This window comes from Taurulus bubalis (genome assembly GCF_910589615.1).
Source record: "Taurulus bubalis genome assembly, chromosome: 13".
Classification (NCBI taxonomy): Eukaryota; Metazoa; Chordata; class Actinopteri; order Perciformes; family Cottidae; genus Taurulus; species Taurulus bubalis.
Window position 1 is genome coordinate 62,501 of NC_136601.1, and position 25,000 is coordinate 87,500.

The 25,000-nt window shown below is 46.4% G+C and overlaps 2 protein-coding genes across 2 annotated transcripts in view; both read right to left on the reverse strand.

Annotated features, from left to right (window-relative positions):
• The window catches only part of polr2b (RNA polymerase II subunit B), a 14,860-nt gene extending 913 nt beyond the window's left edge, over positions 1–13,947 (reverse strand). The window contains exons 1-24 of the mRNA XM_079228295.1: positions 13,854–13,947; positions 13,614–13,686; positions 13,209–13,359; positions 12,968–13,080; positions 11,302–11,521; positions 10,648–10,806; positions 10,396–10,560; positions 9,506–9,702; positions 9,280–9,399; positions 8,930–9,116; positions 8,667–8,810; positions 8,086–8,225; positions 7,867–7,978; positions 6,389–6,543; positions 4,944–5,142; positions 4,698–4,866; positions 4,239–4,335; positions 3,979–4,073; positions 3,578–3,828; positions 2,958–3,047; positions 2,051–2,158; positions 1,611–1,724; positions 233–393; positions 1–143 (exon numbers count right to left, since the gene is read on the reverse strand). The exon at positions 1–143 is cut by the window's left edge and continues 53 nt beyond it. Of these exons, the coding sequence (XP_079084421.1) occupies positions 1–143; positions 233–393; positions 1,611–1,724; positions 2,051–2,158; positions 2,958–3,047; positions 3,578–3,828; positions 3,979–4,073; positions 4,239–4,335; positions 4,698–4,866; positions 4,944–5,142; positions 6,389–6,543; positions 7,867–7,978; positions 8,086–8,225; positions 8,667–8,810; positions 8,930–9,116; positions 9,280–9,399; positions 9,506–9,702; positions 10,396–10,560; positions 10,648–10,806; positions 11,302–11,521; positions 12,968–13,080; positions 13,209–13,359; positions 13,614–13,686; positions 13,854–13,872 (3,382 nt within the window). The 5' untranslated portion in view covers positions 13,873–13,947. The remainder of the gene's footprint in view (positions 144–232; positions 394–1,610; positions 1,725–2,050; positions 2,159–2,957; positions 3,048–3,577; positions 3,829–3,978; positions 4,074–4,238; positions 4,336–4,697; positions 4,867–4,943; positions 5,143–6,388; positions 6,544–7,866; positions 7,979–8,085; positions 8,226–8,666; positions 8,811–8,929; positions 9,117–9,279; positions 9,400–9,505; positions 9,703–10,395; positions 10,561–10,647; positions 10,807–11,301; positions 11,522–12,967; positions 13,081–13,208; positions 13,360–13,613; positions 13,687–13,853) is intronic.
• A 9,777-nt stretch (positions 13,948–23,724) lies between these two features.
• mrnip (MRN complex interacting protein) overlaps positions 23,725–25,000 on the reverse strand; it is a gene marked incomplete at both ends in the record, with an annotated part of 9,626 nt that continues 8,350 nt past the window's right edge. The window contains one exon of the mRNA XM_079228525.1: positions 23,725–24,141. Coding sequence (XP_079084651.1) covers positions 23,725–24,141 — 417 coding nt within the window. The remainder of the gene's footprint in view (positions 24,142–25,000) is intronic.

Below are 25,000 nucleotides of genomic sequence, written 5' to 3' on the forward strand. Positions count from 1 at the left end.
CGATGGCCATCAGTCCACACAGGTTACACACGTGAACTTGATACGGATCAGAAGCCTCAAACAGACGTTCCTTCAGGAACTGAGCCGCTCCGTGAGCGATCTGACAGTCACGCTCCATCTCCCCGAACCGCAGACCACCATCCCTAAGAGACAGACAGACAGACAGGTGAGTGATCCAACAGTCATGCTCCATTTCTCCATCATTACCGTCAGACAGGTGACTCAGACTCACCGGGACCGGCCCTCCATGGGCTGTCTGTTGAGGATCTGGACCGGGCCCCGGGCCCTCGAGTGAATCTTATCGTCCACCATGTGCTTCAGACGCTGGTAGTAAGTTGGACCGATGAAGATCTGAGACGTCAGCTTCCTCCCCGTGAAGCCGTTATACAGAACCTGGTCAAAGATTGATGATCAATAATCAGCTCCAGCAGAGAGACTCCAACATGACGCAGTGTTCATGTGCTTGAGGTAAACAGGAAGTAGCGTTCATGTGCATGAGGTAAACATGAAGTAGCGTTCATGTGTAAACAGGAAGTAGCGTTCATGTGTAAACAGGAAGTAGCGTTCATGTGTAAACAGGAAGTAGCGTTCATGTGTAAACAGGAAGTAGCGTTCATGTGTAAACAGGAAGTAGCGTTCATGTGTAAACAGGAAGTAGCGTTCATGTGTTTGAGGCAAACAGGAAGTAGCGTTCATGTGTTTGAGGCAAACAGGAAGTAGCGTTCATGTGTTTGAGGCATACAGGAAGTAGCGTTCATGTGTTTGAGGTAAACAGGAAGTAGCGTTCATGTGTTTGAGGTAAACAGGAAGTAGCGTTCATGTGTAAACAGGAAGTAGCGTTCATGTGTAAACAGGAAGTAGCGTTCATGTGTAAACAGGAAGTAGCGTTCATGTGTATGAGGTAAACAGGAAGTAGCGTTCATGTGTTTGAGGTAAACAGGAAGTAGTGTTCATGTGTAAACAGGAAGTAGCGTTCATGTGTAAACAGGAAGTAGCGTTCATGTGTAAACAGGAAGTAGCGTTCATGTGTTTGAGGCATACAGGAAGTAGTGTTCATGTGTTTGAGGCATACAGGAAGTAGTGTTCATGTGTTTGAGGCATACAGGAAGTAGTGTTCATGTGTTTGAGGCATACAGGAAGTAGTGTTCATGTGTTTGAGGCATACAGGAAGTAGTGTTCATGTGTTTGTGGCATACAGGAAGTAGTGTTCATGTGTAAACAGGAAGCAGTGTTCATGTGTTTGAGGCATACAGGAAGTAGTGTTCATGTGTTTGAGGCATACAGGAAGTAGTGTTCATGTGTTTGAGGCATACAGGAAGTAGTGTTCATGAGTTTGAGGCATACAGGAAGTAGTGTTCATGTGTTTGAGGTAAACAGGAAGTAGTGTTCATGTGTAAACAGGAAGCAGTGTTCATGTGTTTGAGGCATACAGGAAGTAGTGTTCATGTGTTTGAGGTAAACAGGAAGTAGTGTTCATGTGTTTGAGGTAAACAGGAAGTAGTGTTCATGTGTAAACAGGAAGCAGTGTTCATGTGTAAACAGGAAGCAGTGTTCATGTGTTTGAGGTATACAGGAAGTAGCGTTCATGTGTAAACAGGAAGTAGAGTCACCTCATTTCCTCTCAGGTGATATCCATATTCAGACAGCAGGTTGGAGACTTTCTGCACATTGACAGCGTCGTTAAACGGAGTCGCGTCGCCTATCTCACCTTTGTTCGCAGAAACCTGAAACACAAAACAATGCAATTACACACACACACACACACACACAAAATGTGACCCTGCAAGTCATCGGCACTATTGATTCAAATAAAAGCTTTTAATAGGTTTTTATTGTGTTTAACTGAAATTAAGTCCTATTTATTATTGCCCATACTCATGTAATTATTGTGTATGTGTCATGATTGATTATCATATCCTGGTGATTACTGTTTGGATATCATGTATTATTACCTTGACAGGACGTTCATACAGGACCAAGAGTCTCTGGTGCTTGTTGGCTCGTACTGATGAAGTTATTAAATATTACCACGCGTACGTATCGACTCTACCTTGCCCTGCAGACACTCGATCAGATGGCCGACTGTCATTCTGGACGGGATGGCGTGAGGGTTGATGATGATGTCAGGGGTGATGCCCTCGCAGGTGAACGGCATGTCCTTCAACACATCAATGTTCAGAGCTTCAGACATTCATCATTTATTCCAGATGGTTTCCTGTAGCTGAAGTATGATCACCATGAATCTGTTCTGCTCATGAACTGATCCGGGATCAGAGGACACGTCTCAGAGCCTTTAGTCAACACATCAGAGTTCTCTTCTTCAACGTTACCCTATGAAACACTTCAGCATTCATTATATTATAACCTCTTATAATATATCAATCAGCGGCTTTATGCAGAGAATAAACCAAACATGGTAAACAGACTGACACGCTTCAGCTGTTGTATCTGAAAAGATGTTCATCAGCTGATTTCACTTTATTCACCTCATGACACCTGGACTACACCTTTATAGAATCTTTATTTCCTGCTTCCTGTGTGTTCACTTCCTGGTTACCTCCTTCAGTAAGCTTCCTGTGTGTTTACTTCCTGGTTACCTCCTTCAGTAAGCTTCCTGTGTGTTCACTTCCTGGTTACCTCCTTCAGTAAGCTTCCTGTGTGTTCACTTCCTGGTTACCTCCTTCAGTAAGCTTCCTGTGTGTTTACTTCCTGGTTACCTCCTTCAGTAAGCTTCCTGTGTGTTTACTTCCTGGTTACCTCCTTCAGTAAGCTTCCTGTGTGTTCACTTCCTGGTTACCTCCTTCAGTAAGCTTCCTGTGTGTTCACTTCCTGGTTACCTCCTTCAGTAAGCTTCCTGTGTGTTCACTTCCTGGTTACCTCCTTCAGTAAGCTTCCTGTGTGTTCACTTCCTGGTTACCTCCTTCAGTAAGCTTCCTGTGTGTTCACTTCCTGGTTACCTCTTGTCTGTACTGGATTCCACAGGTTCCTTTTTGTCCGTGACGGCTGGCGAACTTGTCTCCAATCTGAGGAATCCTCACTGAGCGAACCTGAAAGAAACCAGACATCAGAAAAAATTTAAATATGCTTCTCCTCAGAAAGGCCGAAGCTGTATGAGTCAGGTGTTTCACTAACAGGTGCTGACTCTACTCCGTAACTTAAACCTTTATGTCACTTCATTAAAACCTTTATGCCACTTCATTAAAACCTTTATGCCACTTCATTAAAACCTGCTTCACAAAGACAGGATGTTGAAATGGAGGCAGGGTTTAGAGCTTTTTTGGCGATCTCAGTAACTCTGCCTTGATTTTAATCCAGAACACTGAGTTGTAACGGACTTTTAAGTTTCACTTTTTAGGGAAACGTATCACGGAACCTCTTGACATGTCAAGATGTTACGTTTGAGGCTACGCACAGATGGATGCATCCGGTCTTTTTTCAAAATAAAACATTTTTCCGATTTTTCTTCTCCCCATGAATTCTTTCTCTGCGGCCCGGTACCAAGGGACCCGAGGACCGGTACCGGGCCGTGACCCGGGGGTTGAGGACCGCTGCTCTATCAGATGTGTTGTACTCTCACCCTGATCTTGCAGAACTTGTAGCCCTCCTGGTTCAGGGTCACCATGACCTGGTCCACGATGCCGGTCTCGCTGGTCCTCAGGAAGGTGCTGCAGTCCCTCTTGGTGTAGCGCCGGTTGGTGCTGTCCAGCTCGTCGTCGTTCTCCGGCAGCGTCACGGTCTTCCCGATGATGACGTCCTCGCCGGAGACACGGACGCCGGGGGCGATGAGCCCGTCGTCATCCAGCTTGTCGTAGATGGCGTGTCTCATACCTGAGGGCAATTTGAATTTGTTCTTTGTTCTAACCATTTGTGACTTAAGACTAGCCCCGCCCACCACTGAAATCCAACACCTGTGATTGAATGCTGTTATAAAAGATTCGATTGCGAAGCACTAGACCACAACTAAACAGAAGTTCTCACCCTGACATGTTTCACGTGTTGGCTTCTCGAAGATCTCCTCCTGATCGAATCCTTTTTTAGACTCCTGCTCTTTGTAGGATCGATAGAACACAGACCTGCAGGATGAAGACCAGCTTTAAAGACTGACACACGGTCTGGTTACACTGGGGATGGAACACAGACCTGCAGGATGAAGACTACACTGGGGATGGAACACAGACCTGCAGGATGAAGACCACTTTAAAGACTGACACACCTGGTTGTGGGAGTGAGGAACTGACCTGAAGAAGCCTCGGTCCACGGCCGACCTGTTCATGATCACCGAGTCCTCCTGGTTGTAGCCGGTGTACGCGGCAATCGCCACGATGGAGTTGATACCTGGAGCAGGAAGGAGGCTTCAGTTAGAACACAACTCACCTGTTCAAGTAAGGAGTCAATACCATAAACTTACTTCATTCATTTGGGATTTCAAATGAGTGCACAGGTGTGTTGCCTGCACACAGGTGTGTTGCCTGCACACAGGTGTGTTGCCTGCACACAGGTGTGTTGCCTGCACACAGGTGTGTTGCCTGCACACAGGTGTGTTGCCTGCACACAGGTGTGTTGCCTGCACACAGGTGTGTTGCCTGCACACAGGTGTGTTGCCTGCACACAGGTGTGTTGCCTGCACACAGGTGTGTTGCCTGCACACAGGTGTGTTGCCTGCACACAGGTGTGTTACCTGCACACAGGTGTGTTACCTGCAGGCAGCTCCCTGAAGCGCAGGTACTCCATGGACCGGGTGGTGACCAGTGGTTTCTGAGGGTAGTACAACACGTGAGCCAGAGTGTCCATCCGCACATGGAAGTTGGTGATGTAGACGCCCATGGCCTGTTTTCCCATCGCAGACTGGTACGTGTTCCTGGGAGACTGACCAATCAGAACGAGCACGTCAGGAACAGCGTTCCCATTAGAAACACATCCTGGTCCCAGTTGGTTGTTCCTACCTGGTTGTGATCGGGGAAGGGGATGATGGAAGCACAGACGCCGAGTATCATGGACGGGTGGATCTCACAATGCGTATAGGTGGAGCAGTAGGCCACGCCCTTCTCCTGGAGGTCGTCGGGGGTCATGGCGAGCATCACCGTCTCCTCCTCCAGAGTGTCGATGTACTCCACCACGCCGCTCGCCACCAAGTCCTGCCAGCTGACCAACAAACAACGCGATGATAAATGTTTCGTAACAACCAGGAAAGTCTACGGAAACAACCGTCGAACTATAAAAGACCAATCCAAAAACTAACTTACCCAACTTAACCAAAAAACAACCAGCTAACTCAATTCAGGAAGAACTGAAGGTACACTGGACCAACTCCAACACAAGAATCTGCTCTGAAGCTACTCAACTAATGTTCAACCAGGTTGAGGAAAGTTCCTCCTCAAAGGTCCAGAGCATCACAGGAACGTCTCCCTGAGCTGTGACTTAGTCCCGTAAGGATTCAAGTAGCTGCAGTTCTTTCAACGTCTGTGTGAAGTCAACAATCAAATAAAGAAATAATCTCAATATTTATTATCAGTTTTCAAATTTAACTGGATGAATTATTAATACATATTATTTTCTCATTTCAATTACAATAAAGGCTGGATTTAAAAATGGAAAAACAACATTACTGAAAGGTTTTGAAAAATGTTTATCTTAAAATAAAGGACTCATTTTACAAAAAAAAATTTAACTTAATTGTCTTTGCCCTGTAGCTTTAAATTCAGTTAATTCAGGCGTCTAGGGTTGTCAATCAGAAAAGCCACAACATTATTTTATTCTCTTATAAAATGTGTGTGAGGGACGATATCTGTTATTGAAACCACTTGTTTCAGCTCTTTCCTCTGTTGCCATCATTGTGTGAGGATTCTGATGATATTGGCTCTTAGATTCTGTTCCTTCATTTGGGAGGCGAGTCGGTAGGTTTGCTCTAAAGAGTTGTGCTTTGTCTCGTAGAAAGCTTCACATTCTGCTTTTAATAATCCTCTGAACACACGAGGCATACGAGTTTTGAACTGCCTTTAAGAAGAATGACCATTGAAGACCCGGGCTAAAGACCCCCGGGCTAAAGACCCCCGGGCTAAAGTTCCCCGGGCTAAAGACCCTGGTCTCTTGTCCACATTTCTCTTTTTGGAGAACGGCATGTGAAGTAACTTCTCACTCGCATACTGATCCGACTGTTCGGCCTCTCCATCTCTCCCGCAAGCCGCGATGCTGATCCGAATATTTGATTGGCCGAGTAGCATCACGTGATGATCACGCGTGCGATTGGTCGGTGTTTCCTGGACCGCTGAACGAGAGCCGGAAAATCTGGAAAAGCTGCGCTGGTTAAAATATAAGCACTCTGTCAACTTTGAATAATTCTCAATTATCGACCGGTCATAGGTCCAGATATACCTGCGCTCCGTCTCACCTGTAATTGTTGTACTCTCTTTCCTTCAGCTGGTCGATGTGTCGTCTCTTCAGCAGTAGTTTCTGTTTCTCCACGATCAGCAGGGGTCGGCAGATTCGTCCAGCATCCGTGTAGATTCTGATCTCACGTTCTCTGATGTCTCTGATCATCGATACCTGAAAGGTTCACAAGCAGCAGAGCTGAGACGTCTTTATTTTTTTTTAAAAGGACACGACTGGTGACATTTTATATTTGTTAATTGCCATTAATCCCATGTGTTGTCTGCGTGGACACGTCAGTCTGTCAGTCTGCGTGGACACGCCAGTCTGCGTGGACACGTCAGTCTGCGTGGACACGTCAGTCTGTCAGTCTGCGTGGACACGCCAGTCTGCGTGGACACGCCAGTCTGCGTGGACACGCCAGTCTGCGTGGACACGTCAGTCTGCGTGGACACGTCAGTCTGTCAGTCTGCGTGGACACGCCAGTCTGCGTGGACACGCCAGTCTGCGTGGACACGTCAGTCTGCGTGGACACGTCAGTCTGTCAGTCTGCGTGGACACGCCAGTCTGCGTGGACACGTCAGTCTGCGTGGACACGCCAGTCTGCGTGGACACGTCAGTCTGTCAGTCTGCGTGGACACGCCAGTCTGCGTGGACACGCCAGTCTGTCAGTCTGCGTGGACACGTCAGTCTGCGTGGACACGCCAGTCTGCGTGGACACGTCAGTCTGTCAGTCTGCGTGGACACGTCAGTCTGCGTGGACACGCCAGTCTGCGTGGACACGTCAGTCTGTCAGTCTGCGTGGACACGCCAGTCTGCGTGGACACGCCAGTCTGTCAGTCTGCGTGGACACGCCAGTCTGCGTGGACACGCCAGTCTGTCAGTCTGCGTGGACACGCCAGTCTGCGTGGACACGCCAGTCTGCGTGGACACGCCAGTCTGTCAGTCTGCGTGGACACGCCAGTCTGTCAGTCTGCGTGGACACGTCAGTCTGTCAGTGTGCGTGGACACGTCAGTGTGCGTGGACACGCCAGTCTGTCAGTCTGCGTGGACACGCCAGTCTGTCAGTCTGCGTGGACACGCCAGTCTGCGTGGACACGCCAGTCTGCGTGGACACGTCAGTCTGTCAGTGTGCGTGGACACGTCAGTCTGCGTGGACATGTCAGTCTGTCAGTCTGCGTGGACACACCAGCCTGCGTGGACACGCCAGTCTGCGTGGACACGTCAGTCTGTCAGTGTGCGTGGACACGTCAGTGTGCGTGGACATGTCAGTCTGTCAGTCTGCGTGGACACACCAGTCTGCGTGGACACGTCAGTGTGCGTGGACACGTCAGTCTGTCAGTCTGCGTGGACACGTCAGTCTGTCAGTCTGCGTGGACACGTCAGTCTGCGTGGACACGCCAGTCTGCGTGGACACGCCAGTCTGCGTGGACACGCCAGTCTGTCAGTCTGCGTGGACACGTCAGTCTGTCAGTCTGCGTGGACACGTCAGTCTGTTACCTCGGACACGATGATGTCCATCTGTCTGCGGAGTTTCCTCAGGGTGTTCATCAGCTGTTCAGGGTCTTTGTGGATTCCGACCCAGCAGCCGTTCACAAAGATCTTTGTGGCGCTAAATCAGAAGATTAAAGTCAGAGTTCATGATGTCACCTCTCATGATAACCTAGTTAACACTGTATTTATGACGTCACATCTCATGAGAGGGTGAGTGTGACTGACTCTGCGATGGCAGCAGGTGAGATCTCCTCCAGGTTCTCCATACTCCACTCCTCCAGGAACTCCAGGATGGGAGATGGCTGCGAGCCCACCGAGATGTAGGCCATCAGGGCCAGGTTCTTCACCAGCCCCACAGCGTGGCCCTGCAACAGATGGTAAGAAGACACTCGTCAGACTGCAGAGTGAAACTAGATCCTGTCTGTCAGATTATTTGTGTTTCCGGTTAGGGTTCTTGGTTGCATTGGTTAGGGTTAGGGTTCTTTGTGGCATTGGTCTGGGTTCTTTGTTGCATTGGTCAGGGTTCTTTGTTGCATTGGTCAGGGTTCTTTGTTGCATTGGTCAGGGTTCTTTGTTGCATTGGTCAGGGTCAGGGTTCTTTGTTGCATTGGTTAGGGTTCTTTGTGGCATTGGTCTGGGTTCTTTGTTGCATTGGTCAGGGTTCTTTGTTGCATTGGTCAGGGTTCTTTGTTGCATTGGTCAGGGTTCTTTGTTGCATTGGTCAGGGTCAGGGTTCTTTGTTGCATTGGTTAGGGTTCTTTGTTGCATTGGTCCGGGTTCTTTGTTGCATTGGTTCGGTACCGTACCTCGGGCGTCTCGGCCGGACACACCATCCCCCACAGTGTGTTGTGAAGCTGTCGGGGTTTTGCCAGTTTTCCATCTCTACCGATCGGAGAGTTGAGTCGACGGAGGTGAGAAAGAGTGGAGGCGAAGGTCAGCCGGTTCAACACCTGCAAGCAGAGGAACACAAACAGGATTCATCTGGAAACATCCGATTACTGAGGGTCACCGCTCCAGAACCTTTTAGAAACTACATCCACGTGCTGACTGGAGGGCGAGGCGTTCTCACCTGTGAGACTCCGGCTCGGGCTTGGTGGGCCTTCTTCACGTCCCCCCAGTTCCCAGTGGCCAGCGAGTACTTCAGGCCGTCTGAGATGATCCTGGTCTTAATAGCCAGCTCCAGGTTGAAGTCTTTTCCTCTGTCGATGAACTTCTGAGCGTAAATCCTGATCTCCTTCAACAGGTTCTTAAACATCCTGAACACGGAGACGCTTTTATTAATGAAGGGAATGAAAATGGAGCAAATGTCTCTGCAGGACATTTAAAACCACATTGTACGCAATACTACATATATATATTCATGTACAGGTAAATATATGTGGCTGGTAAAGATGATCAAGGTGCTGACAGAAGCCCCACCCTCTAAACAGGAAGGCCAATAGCGGCCCAGCCAGGTCCAGTCTTTTGTTGCCATAGTGATCTCTGTCGTCCAGCTCTCTTCTGCCGAGAGCGGCCAGCAGCAACCTGTGGACCATGTACCTGGAGAGGAGCACACCTGTGTGAATACACAACTCAAGTAGTGTGTATACAGGCAGGGCAGAACCCTAAGCTGGTCTCAGGAGACATCTGTCCAGGTGGGACTCACCCTAAGAAGTAGGCCTTCTTGGTCTCACAGAAGTCGCTGACTCCCACGTGCGGCAGCATCTCTTTCTGCAGAACTTCTTTTGCATATTTTATTCTCCGTTCTTTCGTCACTCCGGGTTTCGCTCCTCTGGAGCCGATGAAGTTCAACGCCACGTTCTGCTCCTGGATCACAAACGCTTCATCCAGAGAGGGCTTCACCTGGAACACAGTGACATCACGATGACATCACGGCCACACACACTTAGATTGACCTGTACACACCTGTTGACCTGTTCTAGTTAGAGTGACCTGTACACACCTGTTCTAGTTAGAGTGACCTGTACACACCTGTTCTAGTTAGATTGACCTGTACACACCTGTTGACCTGTTCTAGTTAGAGTGACCTGTACACACCTGTTCTAGTTAGATTGACCTGTACACACCTGTTGACCTGTTCTAGTTAGAGTGACCTGTACACACCTGTTGACCTGTTCTAGTTAGAGTGACCTGTACACACCTGTTCTAGTTAGATTGACCTGTACACACCTGTTGACCTGTTCTAGTTAGAGTGACCTGTACACACCTGTTCTAGTTAGAGTGACCTGTACACACCTGTTCTAGTTAGAGTGACCTGTACACACCTGTTCTAGTTAGAGTGACCTGTACACACCTGTTGACATGCTCTAGTTAAGCCTTGTTCATACTTCTCCGTGACGGAGAAGTATGAACTAGGCTTTAGAGTGACCTGTACACACCTGTTGGCATGTTCTAGTTAGAGTGACCTGTACACACCTGTTGGCATGTTCTAGTTAGAGTGACCTGGATATCAGAAGACGGACATGGAGACCCTTGACTGCCCCGTTAATGATGACCTCAATCATGACCTGATGGTTCACTCATAATCAGACTGACCATCTCCATCATCTCTGGGTCGTCAAAGTCGTAGATGATGTGTTCCAGGATGTCTCTGTCCGACACGAAGCCCAGCGCTCGGAACACGATGATGATGGGCACTTCCTGTCTGATGTAGGGCAGCGTGGACACGATCCTCTGGCCGATGGCGCTCTTCTTCACTCCCTGAGGGCGAAGCAGTGAAGAATCAAGCAGCGGTCTTCTTGTTGTCCGTGGAGATGATGGAGCTCATTCAAGGCGTTCAGGACTCACCTGTCCTCCTCTGGCCATCATGCTGACCCAGATGGTGCTGGTGGGCCGGGAAGAGTTCTCCAAACAGGACCGACACTCGCCGGTGTAGGCGTACTTTGAGTCCTTCTTGGCAAACACATACACCGTGTTGGTGGCCATCTTTTCCTGAGCAATCAGCACCTGAACACCAGCAAGGGAACCAGTTCACAGACCAGACAAACCATCAACCACCAGTTCACACATTGCAGACTTCAAGGACCTGTTTTCACCTGGGTATTGCGTAACATTTAAACAATCACATCCTCTCAACGAGAAGCAGAAACATTAGTTCATCTCTTACTTCTAGACTACTGCAACTCCTCATTCTGTACCATATTACCCCACTAGAGAGATAATAGTACCATATTACCCCACTAGAGAGATAATAGTACCATATTACCCCACTAGAGAGATAATAGTACCATATTACCCCACTAGAGAGATAATAGTACCATAGTACCCCACTAGAGAACTCATAGTACTATATTACCCCACTAGAGAGATTATAGTACCATATTACCCTACAACCATCTGCTGGTTAGCTTCGCATAAAGACTGGAGACAGATAGCTCAGTGTATCAATACTCAGTGATGTCACAGGGTGCATGGTGATGTCACAGTGATGTCACAGCATACCTTCTCAGAGCCGTTGATGATGAAATAGCCTCCGGGGTCGAGCGGACACTCGTTGAGCTCACACAGGTCTCGGTCCGTCAGGCCGCTCAGCAGACAGTAGGTGGAGCGAAGCATGATGGGAATTTTACCAATGAAGGTCTTCTGGTGCTGAGTCTGCAGCTGGTCCTCGCCCTCCTTTATGATGGTCTTTGTGATGTCAACGTAAAGGGGGGCCGAGTATCTGAGGAGTGAGACCGGGAAAGACCAGGTGAGACCGGGACAGACCAGGGCCCTGTTTCGTGTACCTGGCTAAACAAAGTCAAGCAAATGTCCTAATCTCCATCTTAAATTAGCGAGATGATTGACATCAGGCTATCTGGGTTTCTTCACAGCTGATCCGCGCTGAAATGTCTTGTTCATTCTAGCCAGACGTCATCTGGATAAATGCGCCGCTCCTCTTCAGAAGGATAATAATGGAGCACTGACACCACCATGTTCTAACAGTACAATGGACAATAAACTCAGAGGAACCTCTTTTTATTTCTCTACTGAGAAGCAGGAGATGATCATGAAGGCAAATGAGGAAGTCAATACCGTAGTCATTCACAGCAAACGCATTGCGAATATTCCAACGTTTTTGCAACATTGTTGCCGTGAACGCAACTTTAACTCCGCCCCCGCTGCGAGACATGAGCGTCTAAATATATCAGACAAGTTAAATGCGTCAGTGGAAAATGTATCGGCAAATTTGAAGTGCTTCATCACCCAAATCAATCAGATTATTTTTACGAATAAATATATACTTATGAAGATATATGTACTGTATGCACGTATGAATCATGTACTATATATGTGTATATACATGTATGTGTAGATTACCATATAACTAGGAGTTTGAATATGTGTATGGGCGGATCAGTATGTATGTATTATTCATAATCAGAAATTCAATCAATTAAAGCAGTGAAAATAAATTGTGTGTGATTCTCTGTATTCTCATCACGATCACCTTAATCATGTTCTACAATAATGATATGTATGGTGTACTAATAACACTGTCATATAATTATGAGTGCTTTAGCACATCCATAAGTTTCTTAAGAGCTAAATAAACTTAAGAACAGCGGCATGCAGCGCTGACAGTCTGTGTCTGAGGCGATCAGCTGCGTCTGTGGTGATCAATGTCCGCGGCTCGAGAAGCTCTCTAAATAAATTATTTCTTGCCGGCAACATCTATATCGCCGCGTACAGGAAGTCATGATGATGTAAAGGATGGATCCTGGCGATCTGAAAGAACTCTCTACCTATAAAACTAATATAACTAATATCGCTCCTTCATCAATGAGGAGGTGAGCTGCCTTTTTTGTCCGTGGGAGTGTCCAGCTTATCCAGTGAAGTTCAGTCAGCCTGCCCGGGAGCAGGTTTAAATTTTTGGATGTGTTGCTATGGTGATTAATCTAAGCTTGCTTCGAGAAACCGAGAAAGCCTGACCTACGTCATCTTATCCTGACAATTAGCCGCTAACTCAGTAAGCCAGGTACGAGAAACAGGGCCCAGGTGACAGGATTCATACACATTCTGACCAGTGGTTCCATGACTTTAAACCAAATGTCATGAGCAAACATTTAGTGAAGTCTGGGTGTAAACAGTAGGTTTTCCAGGATAAGAACCTGCGGGTGAGACTCACGTGAGGTTCCTGAGTCGGGCTTCGTTGGGCATCATGGGAGACGGAGCCCCGTCTCTCTCCCAGTGGGTGGGCTTGGACAGGTAGATCTGCTCAAACTTCAGCTGGTACCGGGGCTGCAACAGAAGAGCGAGGTCACAGTGAGTGAAACATCTCTAACCCTCCAGAACCAGGTGCATGGGTCCTGATCCAGAACCCGGTGCATGGGTCCTGATCCAGAACCATCCCGGGTGTGGTTCCTCACCGGCTCCTCCACCTCTCCTGAGGTGTGCTGGGCCTCCGCCTGCAGGTCGATGGGGGGCGCGTCCTCCACGATCCTCTGAACCGACATCTGGATGAACTCATCAAAGGAGTCCAGCTGCTGCCGCACCAGACCCTTCTCGTCAAAATAAGAGCTGCAAGAGAACAGACGTCTCGTCAAAATAAGAGCTGCAAGAGAACAGACGTCTCGTCAAAATAAGAGCTGCAAGAGACCTGAACCTGTTTATTTGATAGAAATGACAGCTGATAATAAAAATAATAATAATATAGATCAAAGTGCAGATGTTTCACAGCTCTGCTGTATCTAGAAATGTCTCTAATGCATATTAAAGCAGTCTAATGGACTCAGATGTGTGAGGTCCAGCTGCTGTGCTGCAGGTGAGGCTACCTGATGACGATCCAGCAGGCCTCCTGCCACAGGTCCGGAGTGATCTCATCATCGTCCTCCTCGTACGGGTTTTCTGACAAACACACAATATTGATCCCGGGTCAATACAACATATCATCACAAGCCCGTTAGCCTGTTAGCCTGTTAGCTGAAACAAAGGCTCACGCACTCAGCTGCTCAGTGACGCAGTGAAAATATATATGACGTCATAATGCGCGTTAGCACGTGGGAGAAGCTCACCTTCTTCCTGGTCGTACATGTTTTATCTCCAGAGAGAGAATTATGAAACAAAACTAACTCAGAACGACACGACGACGCACCGAACAGCGCGCTCCGGAAACGGAATGCCACTTCCGGTCTTCTTCTTCTTCTTCTTCTTCTTCTTCTACTTCTTCTTCTTCTTCTTCTTCTTCTTCTTCTTCTTCGATGAGGCTGGAGGCAGAGATTACTCTTTGCTGCCCCATCAGTCTGCACCACGACACTGCACATGTCACTTGGCAATACAATATAATATATACTATATATATATATATATACACACACTTTGCCATATATATATATCAGAATCAGAACCATTTATTCCTATTCCTATTTATTTGTCCTGGTGGGAGATGCAAAACATTTAACAAAAAACATTTGAAGGTGAACATGAAACTTATTATGATATTTACAATTGGGAGTATTGAATACAGTTGGATCTACAGGGAATAACAATTAAAGTAAAAAATAAAAATAAGTACAAATAAGTAAAGTGCACGGAATGAAGTGATTGATTGTGTGAAAGTGACAAGTATATTTAAATATAAGGTGTGGAGGGATGTGCAGGGGAGTGACCAGTAGGAAAGAGTCTGGGGGGTCAGAGTCAGTCAGTGGGGCCCGGGCTCTGTAGACATGTCATGTGACCAGAAGGACAATACATGTCATGTGACCAGAAGGACAGTACATGTCATGTGACCAGAAGGACAATAGATGTCATGTGACCAGAAGGACAATAGATGTCATGTGACCAGAAGGACAGTACATGTCATGTGACCAAATTGATTCAGTATTGAGTAGTAGAATGATGAAGAAGTTACAATTACCAAAATGATCATAAAAGCGGAAACGGTGTCAGTAACAGTAATATGTCTAATAATAATGAGAATAATGACAATAGCAGTAGGTGCCGGGCAGGACAAGGGTCCAGATAAAACCAGAACAAGGGTCCAGATAAAACCAGGACCAGGGTCCAGATAAAACCAGGACAAGGGTCCAGATAAAACCAGGACAAGGGTCCAGATACAACCAGGACCAGGGTCTAGATAAAACCAGGACCAGGGTCTAGATACAACCAGGACCAGGGTCTAGATAAAACCAGGACCAGGGTCTAGATACAACCAGGACCAGGGTCTAGATAAAACCAGGACCAGGGTCTAGATACAACCAGGACCAGGGTCTAGATAAAACCAGGACCAGGGTCTAGATAAAACCAGGACCAGGGTCTAGATACAACCAGGACCAGGGTCCAGATAAAACCAGGACCAGGGTCTAGATAAAACCACCATGAAGAGATGTGAAGAATGACACCATCCCATAAAGTCCTGACTTAGTTCCCTGTCCTCCTTTTCATCGTCAGCGGAGATGAGGTCGGCGATTGCAGAGAACCTTTGCAGGCGGCAGTTATCAGAGTTGTGTTTGAAGTCCGAGGTGTTTACTCTGCAGACTGATGCATCGAACAAAGGGCTGGGGGCCATTTTGTCCCAGCAGGTACGGGGGTTGACCGCCCGGTTCTTTTCATCAGCAGGAAGCTGTCCGAGAGGGAGGCCAGGTACAGCACGCTGGAGAAGGAGTGCCTGGCCATCCGGTGGGCTGCGACCTCCTGGGACGCTCTGGTCGGACCAATGTTCATCCTCAGCTGCAGCTGGTCGGATGGTTTGTGTCTCTCCTAGAGGACGTTCAGTAGAGATGTGGGTGAGAGGAGAGAGCAAGAGGCACAGTCTGGCAGAGCTCACAATACAAATATTTATTTAAGTTGTGTAGCATAGAACTACAGGATGCTGTGTAGCATAGACCTACAGGATGCTGTGTAGCATGTACCTACAGGATGTTGTGGACCTACAGGATGTTGTGTAGCATGAACCTACAGGATGTTGTGGACCTACAGGATGTTATGTAGCATGGACCTACAGGATGTTGTGTAGCATGAACCTACAGGATGTTATGTAGCATGGACCTACAGGATGTTATGTAGCATGGACCTACAGGATGCTGTGTAGCATGAACCTACAGGATGTTGTGGACCTACGGGATGTTATGTAGCATGGACCTACAGGATGTTGTGTAGCATGAACCTACAGGATGTTGTGGACCTACAGGATGTTATGTAGCATGGACCTACAGGATGCTGTGTAGCATGAACCTACAGGATGCTGTGTAGCATGAACCTACAGGATGTTGTGTAGCATGAACCTACAGGATGTTATGTAGCATGGACCTACAGGATGTTGTGGACCTACAGGATGTTATGTAGCATGGACCTACAGGATGTTGTGTAGCATGAACCTACAGGATGTTATGTAGCATGTACCTACAGGATGTTGTGGACCTACAGGATGTTATGTAGCATGGACCTACAGGATGCTGTGTAGCATGAACCTACATAATGTTGTGTAGCAGGGACCTACCTTTTTAATCTGTTTGTGTAATTCATTTCAACATCTTGAGAACGTATGACGTTCTTCTGCTCTGGTTTTTGTGTCAATATGTTGCAGACTCGTGTCACTCTTGTTTTCCTGCTCGTGTGTTTGTCTTTCCTAATAGTTTTCGCTTTGTCAGCGATATTTCAGAGCAGACAGAATGTTGATCCCCAGATTAAAGTCTGAACAAAAGACTGTGGCAGCCGTCACAACCACAGAAGTTCACATTGTTTCAGCCCATCCTCTATATGACAGCACGCCAACGCCAAACATCACAACCGCAGAGCAGCTGCACGAAGACACATCAGCAGCCAATCAGACGGCAGAAAAACACAGAGATCTGCTCTCTGGTTTCATTTGACTTTCTGAGCTTTCATCCAGGATGTTTGTCAGAACTCTTCTGCTCCTCTGTGCTGCTTCTTTCTTCTGTGCAGGTAAGCCTGAACCAGATCAGCTGTTGGATGTGTAACCTGAGAACATTGACAGCTATATGTGCAAAAAGGGCCTGATGTATGAAGAGGGGATTTCAGCTTGTCTGACTATCGACCTCATCACACAGATACACGTTGTAACCGTTATGACATGGTCACTTTTTAATGATGCGTTAAGTTGATATTTAACCGCAAGCCTCAAATTATAGAACATAATGCTAATATCACACTAAATTAACAGATAATATCCGCTAGGTTACATAATCACATTCCCCTTGCAGTTAACTGCATAATTCCTACGAATTGATTTCTCCATGCGTGCATCACAGAAACAAAACAGTCAGACCTGTTGTACAGCTTTTGATGCTTAAGTCACTTCCTGTTTACTTCATCCTGTGTCGCATCGCCTCCACGTGTTCAATCATGGTACGATGGGGACAGGATTGCTCCTCCCAAGTCTCCTTGGCTATGTCCAGAAGACCCAGTGTTTGTGGGAATACAATAGGTCAAAGGGTGAGAAACTAGTGAAAGCCTGGGGAGAAGCTGGTCCCAGTTTCTTCAGTCTTTGTCGATGGCCACTAGCCCATCCGTCTGGGGGTGGTACACCGAGGTTCTCACCTGTTTCACTTGCAAAAGCACACACAACTCCTTGGTGACTCTGGACATTAAGGGGCTTCCTTGTTCGGTAAGAATTTATTTTGGAATGAACAGTTCTTTTGCTGTTTGTTTAGCATTTGCCTTTCCTAAGGGGACGGCTTGTGGATACAGGGTGGCGTAGTCTACTATGACCAAGATGTACTGGTGTCCGCAGGCATTCTTTGGGAGTGGACCCACAATACCCATCCCGGCCTTTCAAAGGGGGTATCTATGATAAGCAAAAAGATAAGGGGGTTCCGTTAAGTCAGTTTTGGTGCTGTGATCTGGCAATCTGCGACAGTAGTTTTGTACCTCCTTGTGAACTCCTGGCCAAAAGAACCTTGGTTTTCTCTACACCCAAGTGAGCTCCCATCAAGTGAGTGTAGGCTAACTGCAGAACTGTGGAGCGATGAGGTTGGGGAACAAGGAGTTGCTCAACGACTTTGTTCTTACTTCTTACTCCCCAATACAAGATGCCATTTTTCACTGCAAAGTGAGGATAGGAAGGAGTTAACCTGGTTCCCACCAAAGTTCCCTCGAGGACCTGGACATTTCTTAAGGCATTTTCCCAGTGTGGGTTGTGGGTCCCTTGGATTGAAACTGATGGGGAAGGGCATGGTTTGGCAACATAAACCCAAGATTTATTAATTTAATGGCTTACGTTTTCGGGGCTCCCGAGTGGGGCCAAGGACGCAGGAGGCAGGGCATAGGAGGCAGGGCCCAGGAGGCAGGGCACAGGAGACAGGAGGCAGGACCCAGGAGGCAGGGCACAGGAGGCAGAAGGCAGGGCCCAGGAGGCAGGACACAGGAAGCAGGACCCAGGAAGCAGGACCCAGGAAGCAGGACCCAGGAGGCAGGGCACAGGAGACAGGGCCCAGGAAGCAGGACCCAGGAGGCAGGGCCCAGGAGGGAGGACCCAGGAGGCAGGACCCAGGAGGCAGGACCCAGGAGGCAGGGCACAGGAGACAGGACCCAGGAGGCAGGACCCAGGAGGCAGGACCCAGGAGGCAGGGCCCAGGAGACAGGACCCAGGAGGCAGGACCCAGGAGGCAGGGCACAGGAGACAGGACCCAGGAGGCAGGACCCAGGAGGCAGGACCCAGGAGGCAGGGCCCAGGAGACAGGACCCAGGAGGCAGGACCCAGGAGGCAGGACCCAGGAGGCAGGGCCCAGGAGACAGGACCCAGGAGGCAGGACCCAGGAGGCAGGGCCCAGGAGGCAGGACCCAGGAGGCAGGGCACAGGAGACAGGACCCAGGAGGCAGGGCCCAGGAGACAGGACCCAGGAGGCAGGACCCAGGAGGCAGGACCCAGGAGGCAGGGCCCAGGAGGCAGGACCCAGGAGGCAGGGCCCAGGAGGCAGAGGAAGCACAGAGGCTCCGCGGAAGAAGTAGAGTTAGTCATGTGCATTGAAGAGACATTATTCGTCCATGACCCCTTGTGATGCCACAATAGCTAGTTTGAAAGTATTCACTGAAGACTTTAGAAGTTTACAGTCCAGGTAAGACTAGACAGAGTCAGGTGTAGGATCCAGGTAAGACTAGACAGTGTCAGGTGTAAAACAGTGGATAAGAGAAGCTCTAATAAACATGAAAACATTTCTCTTTTTCAGATGCTGAAGAATCCAGGCTCTACAGGAGGGTAAGAAACAAACCACCCAACAAACTGAACACGTTTAGCAACAGAAATTAAACACAGTAACATAAAGAATCCCTTTTGATTTTGTCATGCAGTTACTTTGTTATTAAGTGTCTGACAGTATCATGAATTCCATCCCTGTCAGACCTTTTAGTTTGTTTTAACAAATAAACATCCTTTATTTCTTCAGTCTGTAGTCCATCAAGTTGGAATCAGACAGTTGGTGTAGTAATCAAGATCTTGATTAAAAATAAAAAATAATTTGATGATCAAACAAAGATGAGTTGCTGCTTCTTGAGGCGTTAAACAGACTGTTTCATGCAGGTATCATGAGAGAAAAGATCAATATGTATTTCAAAGTCACTGAGCGTGAACATGCTCGTCATTACTGTGGAGTCTGGATCCTGGACAGTTGGCATCTATCGTCTCGTTGTGCAGCCTTCCTGTGAGAGGACCAGCGTGGCTCAGGCATGTCCTCTGAACTACTCTCCGCTGTGCGGCAGTGACGGCATCACTTACCCCAACGAATGTTCCCTGTGTGTCCACCGACTGTGAGTTTCAACAATCATTCATTCTGGTCTTGTCTCCTGAGACAGGTTCACTCTGGGGTGTATTAGATGGACATATTGCTGCTCAGGTCACACCTGGCAGATGACTTCACCGACCAATCAGAGGACAACAACTAGATGAGAGGCTGAATGACTAGATTAAACCACCTCACTGGGTCTCTGTGCATGTTGGGAAATACATGAGGACATTAATGAAGACATGAATGAAGACATGAATGAGGACATGAATGAGGACATGTTGGGACATGAATGAGGACATGAATGAAGACATGAATGAAGACATGAATGAGGACATGTTGGGACATGAATGAGGACATGTTGGGACATGAATGAGGACATGAATTTGGACATGAATGAGGACATGAATGAAGACATGAATGAGGACATGTTGGGACATGAATGAGGACATGAATGAGGACATGTTGGGACATGAATGAGGACATGAATGACGGCATGAATGAGGACATGAATGAGGACATGAATGAAGGCATGAATGAGGACATGTTGGGACATGAATGAGGACATGTTGGGACATCAATGTGGACATGAATGAAGACATGAATGAGGACATGAATGAGGACATGTTGGGACATCAATGTGGACATGAATGAAGACATTAATGAGGACACAAATGAGGACATGTTGGGACATCAATGTGGACATGAATGAAGACATGAATGAAGACATAAATGAGGACATGTTGGGACATCAATGTGGACATGAATGAAGACATGAATGAGGACATGTTGGGACATCAATGTGGACATGAATGAAGACATGAATGAGGACATGTTGGGACATCAATGTGGACATGAATGAAGACATGAATGAAGACATGAATGAGGACATGAATGAGGACATGTTGGGACATGAATGTGGACATGAATGTGGACATGAATGTGGACATGAATGAAGACATGAATGAGGACATGAATGAAGACATGTTGGGACATCAATGTGGACATGAATGAAGACATGAATGAGGACATGTTGGGACATCAATGTGGACATGAATGAAGACATGAATGAGGACATGTTGGGACATGAATGTAGACATGAATGAAGACATGAATGAGGACATGAATGAGGACATGTTGGGACATCAATGTGGACATGAATGAAGACATGAATGAGGACATGAATGAGGACATGTTGGGACATGAATGTGGACATGAATGAAGACATGAATGAGGACATGAATGAGGACATGTTGGGACATGAATGTGGACATGAATGTGGACATGAATGAAGACATGAATGAGGACATGAATGAGGACATGTTGGGACATCAATGTGGACATGAATGAAGACATGAATGAGGACATGTTGGGACATCAATGTGGACATGAATGAAGACATGAATGTGGACATGTTGGGACATCAATGTGGACATGAATGAAGACATGAATGAAGACATGAATGAGGACATGTTGGGACATCAATGTGGACATGAATGAAGACATGAATGAGGACATGAATGAGGACATGTTGGGACATCAATGAAGACATGAATGAAGACATGAATGAGGACATGAATGAGGACATGTTGGGACATCAATGTAGACATGAATGAAGACATGAATGAGGACATGAATGAGGACATGTTGGGACATCAATGTGGACATGAATGAAGACATGAATGAGGACATGAATGAGGACATGTTGGAACATCAATGAAGACATGAATGAAGACATGAATGAGGACATGAATGAGGACATGTTGGGACATGAATGTGGACATGAATGTGGACATGAATGAAGACATGAATGAGGACATGAATGAGGACATGTTGGGACATCAATGTGGACATGAATGAAGACATGAATGAGGACATGTTGGGACATCAATGTGGACATGAATGAAGACATGAATGTGGACATGTTGGGACATCAATGTCGACATGAATGAAGACATGAATGAGGACATGAATGAGGACATGTTGGGACATCAATGAAGACATGAATGAAGACATGAATGAGGACATGAATGAGGACATGTTGGGACATCAATGTAGACATGAATGAAGACATGAATGAGGACATGAATGAGGACATGTTGGGACATCAATGTGGACATGAATGAAGACATGAATGAGGACATGAATGAGGACATGTTGGAACATCAATGAAGACATGAATGAAGACATGAATGAGGACATGAATGAGGACATGTTGGGACATGAATGTGGACATGAATGTGGACATGAATGAAGACATGAATGAGGACATGAATGAGGACATGTTGGGACATCAATGTGGACATGAATGAAGACATGAATGAGGACATGTTGGGACATCAATGTGGACATGAATGAAGACATGAATGTGGACATGTTGGGACATCAATGTGGACATGAATGAAGACATGAATGAAGACATGAATGAGGACATGGACAGACAACAGTATCTGTGGAACCTTGGTTGTTAAAATGGCCTTTAGAGGAACGGTTTACTTCCTGGTCGATTGTTGTTCTTTTAATAATTAATAACTAAATTGTGTTCTTCAGGGAGAAGAAAGCTGACATTCTGATCGTCATGGAGACGCCCTGCTGAAGATGACCTCATCCAACTCCTCAATGATGTCATCACATCTCTATCAAACTAACATGTCATGTTTGAATGTAGAACACACACACACGCACACACACACACACACACACACACACACACACACACACACACACATTCTATAATGTTGCTTTATATTTTAATTTCTGTGTAAAAAACATTTTTCATTGAAGTCTTTCACCAATAAAGATTTTACTTTTTTTCTGAGTTTAACTTTCTTGTCTCCTTTTAACACAAATCTTTGAGGGGGCCATTTATGCATGTACGTATTTATCATATATTATGTATTTATCATATGTCATGTATTCATCATATATTACATATTTATCATATATTATGTATCGCCCATCGTCAATAAGACACGCCTACCTTCAAAAAGACACGGCCATCGTCAATAAGACACGCCTACCTTCAATGAGACACACCTCTCTTCAATAAGACACGCCCACCTCCAATGAGACACGCCTACCTTCAATAAGACACGCCCACCTTCAATACGACACACCTACCTTCAATAAGACACGCCCACCTTCAATAAGACACGCCTACCTTCAAAAAGACACACCTACCTTCAACAAGACACGCCCACCTTCAATAAGACACGCCTACATTCAATAAGACACACCTACCTTCAACAAGACACGCCCACCTTCAATAAGACACACCTACCTTCAATAAGACACACCTACCTTCAATAAGACACACCTACCTCCAATAGGACACGCCTACCTTCAACAAGACACGCATACCTTTAATAAGACACACCTACCTTCAATAAGACACGCCCTAAACTAAACTAAAGCTTGACCTAATCTAAAGCTTAACCTAAACTAAAACTTAACCTAAACTAAACCTCACAAAGGTCCCCGTGATCGCAGAGATCATATTACATGTTTAAAATGTGATGCATTGCATTGTGAGATTGTTAGCGGACCCATGGGCGGTGGCAATCTGTCAAAACCGTGGTGCATTGTGGGAAACGCTGAGCTCGTAAAGCATCAGGTGAGCATCACAGAGTCGCACAAGAATGTCACACACACACACACACACACACACACACACACACACACAGTTTTAATTTATGGAGAAGTTTGCATGATATCAGAAGATCAGAGACTTTGTTTCGTTAACCAGAAAACAGGAAGTGACCATATTTGGATAAATAAACACTGAATAATCAATGAAGACTAAACTCTTCATTAATTAAATTAAGTATTTTCAAAAAGTGTGTTTATGTGCTTTTACTGCAGTAAAGTATCTGAATACTTCTTCCCAGCGGAGCTGATTCAACTCAACTAATAAAACTAATTCATGCAGAATAATGATTCATAAACATGCAGAAGTCATTTTGAGCTTGTTTATTGTCACAAAGTTTCACTTTTCTTTCATCCTAAAACATCTCTCTCTCTCTCTAAATCAACATTCATGTATTCACAGTAAACATGTATTCTGTGGTTGAACGATAACAGTGATGAATACAGTGTTGAACTACCTTTTTAAATACAGTTGATGGATCAATATGTTCCATCATATATAATAATAATAATATATAAAGCTGAAACAACGATCAATGATCATAAACCCTTCAGAGTTAGTTCAGAAGTCGAGGCTGAAGTCCTCTCCGCTGTCAAACATGGAGGAAGCAGGAAGTATGATGTCACTACAGGACAGAGATGCAGCTCCGCCCACTGACTGACTCCTCCCACTGATGATGTCACTATAGGACAGAGATGCAGCTCCGCCCACTGACTGACTCCTACCACTGTTGATGTCGCTACAGGACAGCGATGCAGCTCCGCCCACTGACTGACTCCTCCCACTGACAGAAGGCTCCTCCCCCTCCTCCTGACAGTCCGACCGGAGAAAACAAGCCCACCTGGAGACTGGACCAGAACTCACACTGGGAGGATTAATGCTCTTCTTTCTGGGAGGACTAGTGTGGTTTTCACTGGGAGGACTGGTGTTTCTCAGACTGGTCTTAACAGGTTTCATCTTCAAACTGGACCAGTTTGTCTGCAAAAAAAAAAATCAGAAGCATTTAATAGACAAACTGACTGTCTAACATAAAATACTGTGACTTCATGAATGTGACTATATTTTGACTTTTTATGACCTGATTTATGGAACCAGTTTATGATTGAGGGTCGCACAGAAAAACTAAATATCTTTTCCATTACATTTATAAGTTGATTGTAATCAGTGATGAGTCCTTTCGTGTGGAGGCTGTGATGCGTGTCCAGTGATCAGGTAGCTGTTGGTGAAGCGTGTGGAGGCTTGTATCCATGACGTATCCATGACGTATGCGGTGACGTTCAAAGCCTCGTGAGCCGGCCGTACCACGGGACTGATCAGAAAATGGTTCGTGGGTTTGCCGTGCGATTTGAAATATAAGGGACAGAGAAACTCAAAGGACTTCCTCTTTGTACAGCTTCATCTGTGCTGTGAAAGTATTTCATAAAGCAGGAGGAATAGTCTAAAAAAGCCCAGCACTGTGGAAAAGTTCACATCATCATGGACTAGCGGAGCTGGGGCTCGAACCACCGTTCCTCTGACTGAATGACGGGTATGCTAACCACTGAGCCCCAGTCACATCTCAACCCTCTCCCCAATTTGTTTCCACTTTCCCATTTGACCCCGCCATTATATCATAAAGACAGACACAATATAATTAAGTTAATAATTGATGTATTGGCGTCACACACCAAAGCCATGGTGTCGTTATGATCACTCTGTGTTACATGTATTGTCCACTTGGTGGCGCAGTAGAGCAAATGAAGCTCCATTAAGCTTCGAAGCTTCATCTCTCCATCACTACTGTAATTCATCTGTCAGGAAAGTGATGTCATGTTACCTGTTCAGGTGTCATCAGTGA